The sequence below is a fragment of the Maylandia zebra genome, linkage group LG2, assembly GCF_041146795.1.
Source record: "Maylandia zebra isolate NMK-2024a linkage group LG2, Mzebra_GT3a, whole genome shotgun sequence".
NCBI lineage: Eukaryota > Metazoa > Chordata > Actinopteri > Cichliformes > Cichlidae > Maylandia > Maylandia zebra.
Genome location: NC_135168.1, coordinates 11,261,269 through 11,270,484, shown reverse-complemented (window position 1 = coordinate 11,270,484; position 9,216 = coordinate 11,261,269). Strand labels below are relative to the sequence as shown.

General features: G+C 40.2%; 1 protein-coding gene across 1 annotated transcript; it reads left to right on the top strand.

Moving 5' to 3' along the window:
• The first annotated feature begins 272 nt into the window (after positions 1 to 272).
• On the top strand, positions 273 to 8,774 carry LOC143413571 (uncharacterized). Its single transcript, XM_076876807.1, has 3 exons — positions 273 to 677; positions 6,724 to 7,320; positions 7,646 to 8,774. The coding sequence occupies exons 1-3, from the start codon at positions 660 to 662 to the stop codon at positions 8,330 to 8,332; spliced, it is 1,302 nt and encodes a 433-aa protein (XP_076732922.1). The 5' UTR covers positions 273 to 659; the 3' UTR covers positions 8,333 to 8,774.
• The last annotated feature ends 442 nt before the right edge of the window (positions 8,775 to 9,216 follow it).

Sequence of the window (9,216 nt, the reverse complement as noted above, 5' to 3'; positions counted from 1 at the left end):
CCCTGACGTGCTCTCCGTTGTTGTTTCCCTGCTAATTTTAGCATCACATGGCACAGCTTCTGTATCACGTGGTATAAGGCTCCGCCCTTGTCATTTGTTGAGCAGGAAGAGTGAGCGCTTGTTTTCATGCAGAGTACGTCCCGGATCAAAATGTGAAGTTTTACAAATCACCACTTCTTTAGTGAATATCATTTCAGTCTCAGACAATCTCGTTTCTCTTACAGAGGTTGAATGCACCTTCTGCGGATGGCCATACCACACAGTGTGCGTGGACTTCCCCTGCACAGAAGGCAACTACAAATGCTGTGAATGCTAAATAAAGAGAAACAAATGATCCCTGTTGTCTTTGCTTGATGATTGGTTTGAGTCTTGACAATCCACATTGCTGGCGTTGCATCTTTCAATGCCAGCAATGGCAGGTATCAGTGCTCAAACCTTTTGTGTTTGTTTCCAACAAGTTGCCCACCTCGGGAAACAAAAATGTGTTCTTTTACTTGTCAGATGAACATATGAGACACTTTGACTCTTCAGTGCAGTGTGGAGCCTAACAAAGATCTGTTTTGTGTCCCAGCTGATCAGCAGGAGGAGGAGAGTCTGACGGAGCAGCAGAGGAACATTTTCAGCTACTTGGACTCAGCTCAGCCACTACAGAGGAAACAATGAGCTCAACACAGAAGGTGACAGACAGAGCAGGACCATATGACCAAAGATATTTATCACCATATACATTTGAACATTTGCCATAACGATGTAGCTGACGATAGAATTGACACCAGACAAAATACTTTACAGCTGCACAACTTTATTAAAAACCCATCAATGTATTTTCACTGAAACAAGCAGCTGTTGTTTATGTGCATTAAAGTTATATAAAAATGTAACAGTGCAAATGCAAATTCCTCGCTGACAGTTTAACCAAAAGGCGTTTCCAGTGGAAACTGGCCGACACATCCTGAGCATAACCATGTATAATATCCACTAAACTTCAGAAGAGGTTATACAGTCGTGGCCAAAAGGTTTGAGAATTGCATAAATATTGGAACCTGGAGAAGTTGCTGCTTAAGTTTTTATAATAGCATTTTGCCTGCACTCCAGAATGTTATGAGGAGTGATCAGATGAACTGCATCGTCCTTCTTTGCCATGAAAACGAACTTAATCCCCAAAAAGCCTTACCACTGCATTTCATTGCTGTCATCAAAGGACCTGCTGAGACCATTTCAGTGATCGTCTTCTTAACTCAGGTGAGAATGTTGGCGAGCACGAGGCTGGAGATCATCATGGCTGTATCCCGATTCAGGTTCTGCAGCTTTAAAGTCCTCAAGGGCCGCGTACTCAAAGACCGCTAAGGCCGAAGTGCGAGGCTCGTAGGCTCGTGAAATGGGACGTCTAGCCTCCGTCGCGCTGCCCAGGTTGCCTAGCAACCATGATACTAACAGCTGGAAACGTTTCATACAGCTTTGTTTGACAGAAATGAAGGAGAACATGTTGGTACTAAATGTGGCTCAATGCTTACATATATGTGTAAAAAGCAAATGTAGGAGCTGTGATAACTGTGTCTGATAGAATGAAGAGTAGACTGATATATGAAATATTCCTTTATTGGGTGAGAAAATCAGACCATGTCATAACTGCTGTAAGTCACACAGAATAGATATCAGAGCCTTAACCCTTTAGAGCCGATCGGAGCGGGCACGCTCTGTTTTGCGTAACTATTTTTAAATCCCAGTAGCACTGAAACCACGTAAGCTAGCGCAAAAAAATTTTTTTTGCATATGAAACCGGATGAGTTGTACTTACATCTTATGCCATCAGCTTGTCCTAGGTCACGGTTTCCTTCCACATAAAGCTTTGCAAAAACTGAATAAAAAGCGCTTGCAGGAACAAAAACATAATATTCCAGAAACACGCTTCGCCGATCCGATCAGCTGTTCATAACACTTCCTACGTTGGAATAGACATCAGCACGAACTTTTGCATTTCCGCCATTACCTGCCCGAAACCGGAAGTGACGTCATTTTCGCGGAAATGTATTCTTTTTTGCCATCAGAGCCTCAGGGTCTATACTGGTCTTTTTAAAAGTTATCTTTGACTTTATGACTTTCTGTGTCGTTTCTGGGATGCTTAGGACTCATATTGCACTGCTGGAAATAGTTTATTTTGATGCATATGCTGCTTTTTTGCAAATTTGCAGTATAATATTTATTTTCGTTTTTCCTGCAGTGTATAAAAATTGGTGTATTTCAAAAATAAAACTATGAAGACACTCAAAATAAATTTCCTGTGGTGGGAAACTATTTTGTGCACCTTTTTTGTATTTACAGTTTTGAGGGATAAGCCTCTTAAATTTCTCTAACTAGAAATATATGTTAAAACAGCAAAAACGATTTTCAATTTTTTTGTAGTTTATTGCACTTTTTTGCAATTTATGTAATTACTATGCACTTAATGAATACATATTATTAAAATTTGGGCTATAATGGTTGTATTGATGTATAGCAAATTGAAATGCTCCCAAAAATGGCTCCACAGCATGTAAAAATATAATATAAGCTCTGGCGGACTTGGTTCTATGGTAGGTCTTAAAGGGTTAAACAGGGTGACTTCTGCTAAATGGGTCAAACTGGGCAGAAAGTCTACAAATACATAACATCCTTATAGAATATGATGTAACACTATAGATCAACTTAGCTCAGAATATATAAAGCATATAAACAGTTACAGCAATATGATGCAACAAACACAGCAGCTACTGATCCAAAATACTCAAAGCTTCATAGAACTGAAACCAACATTTATTTTTAGCTCCATTCTTCTGCTGATACAGACTTTAGGTTTCTGAACATTAAACTTGTTGCTGCCTTTCATAGTGTGTAACTTGAAGGCCCTGAGTACTTTCTCCCACACTGAAAACACTGGGATGATCACATTATTTGAACATTACCTAATAAGACTGATTCAGCACAGACAGTTATGTTAAACTTTCCTAGCAGTCCTTCACAAACAGGGAACAGTCTGTCTATTCTCTCCATCTGTCAGCTGCTGCTGGCTCTTCCTCCTTGTTAAGAAAAATACTCTAAAACACTTCTTCAGTAAAGACTCAGAGAAGAGAAACACAGAACTTCTTGCTAGCAAGGGCAGTCTCCAGAACTGAGACTCGCACTAAGAAACTGCGCCGGTCTTTATTTATACTTCAGTGAGCGTTTGTTCTTTACATTGGAATGTGGAGGTGTACGTGTGTGTGTGTGTGTGTGTGTGTGTGTGTGTGTGTGTGTGTGTGTTGCTGATCAAAGGGTCATATAACATGAAAGCACAAAAGGAAACATCCTTGGTCAGGAAGAGGGTAATCTCCCCCTCATCCTAGATGGTTCACCCTAGATAACACAGTGAGGAAGTCCAGCAGTTCATCTAGACAAAAAGGCACTTAGACTAAAACAGACATAGCTATGTTAAAACAATAAAACAATAAAACAAGGTGCAACCTCTCCCCATGCTCCCAGGATGTGGGGGCGGACACTAAAACACCTTGAAGTGTTACAGGCCCCCTAGGATTAGACATTCTTTCACTATGTCACCAACTAGACACTAATGATTACATGCAGTATTCTACCATATACAAACTTATATTATTAAAAGATTATACTGACGTCTAAATACAATTTCCTATTGACACTCCCTCCTGTTGTCAGAAAAACTTTTAAGTGAAATATCAGTTTGTAACATCTTGTCGTACATTTTCTGTCACATCGTCATTAATCACACAAAGTCTTCATGTTCCAACAGGTCAGAGTCATCATCATCATTTGTCACGGCTGTATATGCAGCAACAGTGGAAAATATTATGCGGTTAATCATGAGTTTTAGACATGGCAATATAAACGTTACAAAGACACAAAATAAAAGTAAGAATATCCCAACTCCAATGAGTAGCCTTTTTAGCACCTGTAACCAGGAGCCAGTGTAAAGCCAAGAAAACCAGTCACTCGGCATCCATCATCCGTCATCCAATCTGCCAGAGTGGTTTCACGAATCGATTTATCTAGTGGCTCGCTAGTAACTGGTAGCGGAAAAGGTCTCCCATGTATAATCTCAAATGGGGACAGCTTGTTGCTTCCTTGTGTTATTCTCATCCACATCTTGACCAGGCCCAAACATTCTGGCCATGGTCTGCCAGTTTCTTCCATTATTTTCCTGAGCCTTTGTTTTATAGTGCCATTTGTTCTCTCCACTAATCCTGCACTCTGTGGATGATAGGCACAATGATGTTTCAAACTGAAACCTAATTCTTCAGATGCTTTACTGATCACATCATTTACAAAATGGGTTCCATTATCTGATCTTATCAGAGTAGGAATTCCATATGTTGGAATGAAATGATTGCATAGACACTTTGCAACTGAGATTGCGTCTGCTTTTTTCACTGGGTATATTTCCGGCCATTTTGAGAATACATCTATAATTACTAGAGCATATTTTGAGCCCTGACACTCATTCAATTCAATAAAATCCATGTGGATTGTATGAAATGGATGAGGTGGTGTAGGAAAATGTCCTCTTTTTGGTCTTAAATTACCTTGGGTATTATGTTTTTGGCAGGTCATACATGTTCTCACATATTCTTTTGCTGAAGTTTCAAAATTTATAGCATAAAATTGTTGGGTTATTATAAAGGTCATCCCTCCTGTTGAGACATGACTTAAACCATGGCTCACTAGAGCGGCGTTAGTTAACAGTTAGGTATTCTAAACTTTCCTAGCCGTCCTTCACAAACAGGGAACAGTCTGTCTATTCTCTCCATCTGTCAGCTGCTGCTGGCTCTTCCTCCTCCTCTTCCTCACACACTGCTGAGTTTGTCCTGGTGGATCATCAGGGCTGCAAAGCCTCACAAATGATGTGCAGCAGTGGGTCCCTCAGTCTGTCCTCACTCTGGACACTTGCAGTCGTCACACATGGAAATCAAATGTGTGATAAGCTGCAGGATTCAAACACAAGTGTAACTTATAAACACATGTTCATACTTTTATTCCACAATCAGAGAGAAAGAAACAGAGAGAGAGTGCAGGACAGACAGACAGGTGACAGTCTCAGGTGTACACACTGCTACACAACAGCACCAGAGAAGCAGGATTTAGTGTTTGTGTTATTACGAGTGTAAACAAGAAGAGTTCCAGATGGTGCAGTGGACACATGTGTGACTGCTGTGATTAAAGCATCTTTCTTTCAGCTTAACGAGTGAACCGTCAGCTCGTTCAAACACACGTTAAAGTGCGTTTGGCTCGACACCACCGAACAGAGGCAGCAATATAACACAGCTAACATTAACAGTGCAGTGAATCCTGCTTGTGCCGTGATGTTCAGGACTGCAAACCGAGCAGCATCAGTGACTTTCAGCTTGTTGTGTTTGTGGATATATGACTGACTTTAATTATCCACAAAATCATCACATTCTCTGTCAGATGAAGGTCGACTATTGAACGGCGTATATTTTAAAGGCTTTAAAACCAAGTTAACGCTGAAAGTACAAACATCACTAATGTCACATAACTCTGCCGACAAGGCATAGCTATGGCTATGAAATGCTCTTTGTGTATCACTTCTGCATTATGAAAGATGTCATTAATGCACTAGTAATGTCTCATCTGGAGTATTGTTCAATCATTTGGTCAGCAGCTAATAAGACAGATCTTAACAGACTTCAGTTAGTCCAGAATAAGGCGTCCAGATTAGTGTGAAGATGTTCATACTATACTAATATTGATAAAATGCATAATAACCTTTCTTGGCTTCCTGTACAGGCTAAAATATTCTATGGCTTACTTGTAGTTCTAAAGAAAGCAATTCTGTTAAACACACCACATTTATTCTGCTCAGCTGCAGTATCCAGATGAAATACATCATCATATTACACAGTTTTCAACAAGCTGCAATTTAGTAAATGCTCGAGTTAAAAGTAACGTTTTGTAAAACTGTTACATTTAGAGCAACTTTTAAGTGGAATAAGTTGCCTTAAAAAATTAGAGAATTATTCAAAACTTCAATGAACACTTAAAAGCCGATTTACAGAGCTTTTAGTTGTTGTAAATATTGTAAGACATGATTTGTTTTTGAAATTTGTCTAATGTGCCTCAATGTTATTGATATTATCATTATTATTATTGATTGCTTATATTTGAACAATTGTGAAACCTCACTGTGGATGTAAGAGTGAAATTATGTGGATATCTTGAATCCACTTTATTGTGTAATATTTTATGTGAGTATTTGACGGAAGACGAGCAACATCTGTTGTGGAAGCTAACGGGGTTCCTTTAGAATAAACAAACATAGGATTTATTATCACTGAATAATTCTGTATAAATCTATACAAATTATAGAAATATGTAACAGGAAACAACAAAATAATCAAAATTATAAAATTGTGTGTGTGTGTGTGTGTGTGTGTGTGTGTGTGTGTGTGTGTGTGTGTGTGTGTGTGTGTGTGTGTGTGTGTACAATCAGGAGGGATGGGCATGATTTTAGTGTTTGAACAGTCATGAATTATCTTTAACAGCAGGTTGGATGTAATGTGTTAGAACTACCAGCAGGTGGGGATAAGAGACCTTTAAGGTGTTTGGTGCCACGCTCCACCTTCAGGTTTAAAACTAGTGTTAATGGAGTTTGAAGGTTGAGTTTGTTCCACGACTGCATTTCACTCACTGCCTCTGTTTGTATCTGTGTCACTGCAGGACCAACATGGAGCCAGAAGTCAGCGCTCTCAGGAGGCCGACAAACCTCACAGAAGAAAGGGAGAGAAAAAACACACCTGTGACGAGTGTGGGAAGGGTTTTACTGTGAGGGCTTCACTAAAACAGCATCAGGTCATCCACACTGGAGAGAGACCGTTCAGCTGTGACTTGTGTGGAAAGTCTTTTTCCTTGAAGGGTTACCTAAAACAACACCAACTCATCCACAGTGGAGTTAAAGCGTACAGCTGTGATCAGTGTGGCAGAGCTTTTACTCGCAGTAGCCACTTACAGAGTCATCTAGTTACCCACTCTGGAATTAAGCCATACAGCTGTGACATCTGTGGAAAAACTTTCAGCCAGAGAGGGAGCCGAAATAAACACCTACGCATTCACACCAGACATGATGTGTACTGCTGTGAACAGTGTGGCAAACAGTTTATAACTCACACACACTTACAACGACACATGTTTACCCACACTGAGGAGAGACCTTATCAATGTGACCTGTGTGAGAAGACTTTTAAAACTCCACGTCACCTGAGACGACACCAACAGATCCACACCAGAAAGAGACTCTACAAGTGCAGCTACTGTGAGGTATGTATTTATATTGTTATCTTGTCATTTTAGCCTGACTGTTTGGAACAACTCTGCTCATTAAACTGTGTTAGCATGTTAGCAATTCTACTGCATGGAAAAGCAGCTCTGGGTGATTATTCAGATTTTCCTTTCAGTTATGATTTTAGTATTACTGTAGTATTATGGTGGTAGTATTGTAGTTATTGCAGCCCAGTAAACTGAGTGTGTTAACTGAAACAGTCAAATGTAGTTGGACGTCTGCAGAGATGCTCTTTATTTCAGGCGACGTTCAGGATACAAATGTTGAAGGACTGACTTACACTGTCTTTGTGTCTTTGTTTAGAAGCAGAGCGACACAGATGGATCCAGTTCTCAACCCTGTCATCACTGTGGTGGTGGGAAAGACTTTCATTGTGACCTCTGTGGAAAAACTTTCAGTCGGCAAGCTGCCCTTAAAACACATCAACGTAGACACACTGGAGACAAACTGAAATACTGCAAAGAATGTGGGAGAAGCTTCACCACACCAAGTGATTTAAAAAAACATGAACTGATTCACAGTGGGGTTAAAAAGCACCTCTGTGATCAGTGTGGGTCATCCTTCACCACTGCAGGCGAGCTTAAATCACACAAACGAGTCCACACAGGGGAGAAACCACACAAGTGCAGACACTGTGAGAGAAGCTTCTCACATTCAGGTAATCGTAACATTCATGAACGTACACACATGGAAGGAAACTACAGCTGTGACCAGTGTGACAAGAGCTTCAGGAATCTCAGTTCATACTCTGCACACAAACGATCCCACGTTACTAATAAACTGTTTCACTGTTACCAATGTGCCCAAACATTCACCTCATTGTCTGCTCTGTGCAAACATCAGCGTGATCACTCAGGGCTGAAATCACTCCCATCACTGGATCACAGTGAATCTGAAGACACAGAAAGATCCTCTGGTTTCTGTGTCAGACTCAAAAAGCTTGAGATCAGGCTCCACAGAGTTCAGATAGAATCATTTGTGTTGAACTGAACTGGTTGCTGGGCTGAACTTCTACATAATACAGATCTACATGGGATCTTCTTTTCTGTTGTTTTACTGAGTCAGTTTTGTCCTTTTTTCTCTGTCCTGGTTTTGCTCGTCTGTAAATGATTGAAACTCAGTCAAATAGTTCATTGTTCTCCAGCAAAACGTTTTGGAAACTCATGTTTAACCTTTAAAACTCTGACATGTTTTAGCACACAAGGCTTCATCGGGGAGTTCACTCATGATTGGACCATGAGAACAAAGGTTTTTAGTTCTTTCAAAGAGAGTCTTGGAGATGTTTGATGTTTCTGTTTTTCTGAAACCACCTGAAAGAAAAACTATTTTTCTTGCTTTATGTAGTGTGGAAGTTTTTAATGTTTCTTCATCTGTGATGTTCTTGAATGTGTTCACGTGAAGATGGTACAAATAAACTGTCCTTTCAACTTTAGCTCCTAATTTATTCATTATTTATGGATGTAGCACAGCAGCCGTCTCTTGATTAACACATGGAGGGCTCGGGATCTGATGGTGTCGTCTCCCTAATTTGCCCACTCAGTAAATCTCACTCATGGCCAAGAAATTGAAATAAACCTTGTTTCCCTGCTGGATAGTGATCCACTGTAACTCTGCTCCTCCTACCTGTTTAGGATTTCTGTGGCTGAAGTAAAATTCCCTCCATCCATCACTTATCCGGCGCCCCCCGTGTGCGGCAGCCTGTTACAGCAGCTCTGCTCATTCTGAGTTTCTTTCTTTCTTATCTTTTTCTTCTCGTAATTTTTTATAACTAACGTATCAGTAATTAGACTCTGCAACGATGTTCTACCGTTTTGTGCTAGTTCTGGTCATTTTTCTTAGTTTATTTCTACTTTTTACCCGCGTGTCTGGGGACC

Bases quoted from the DNA above. Each gene is read 5' to 3' on its own strand.
- LOC143413571 (XM_076876807.1), top strand. The intron at 7,321-7,645 runs GTATGTATTTAT...GTCTTTGTTTAG, and splicing joins ACAAGTGCAGCTACTGTGAG to AAGCAGAGCGACACAGATGG.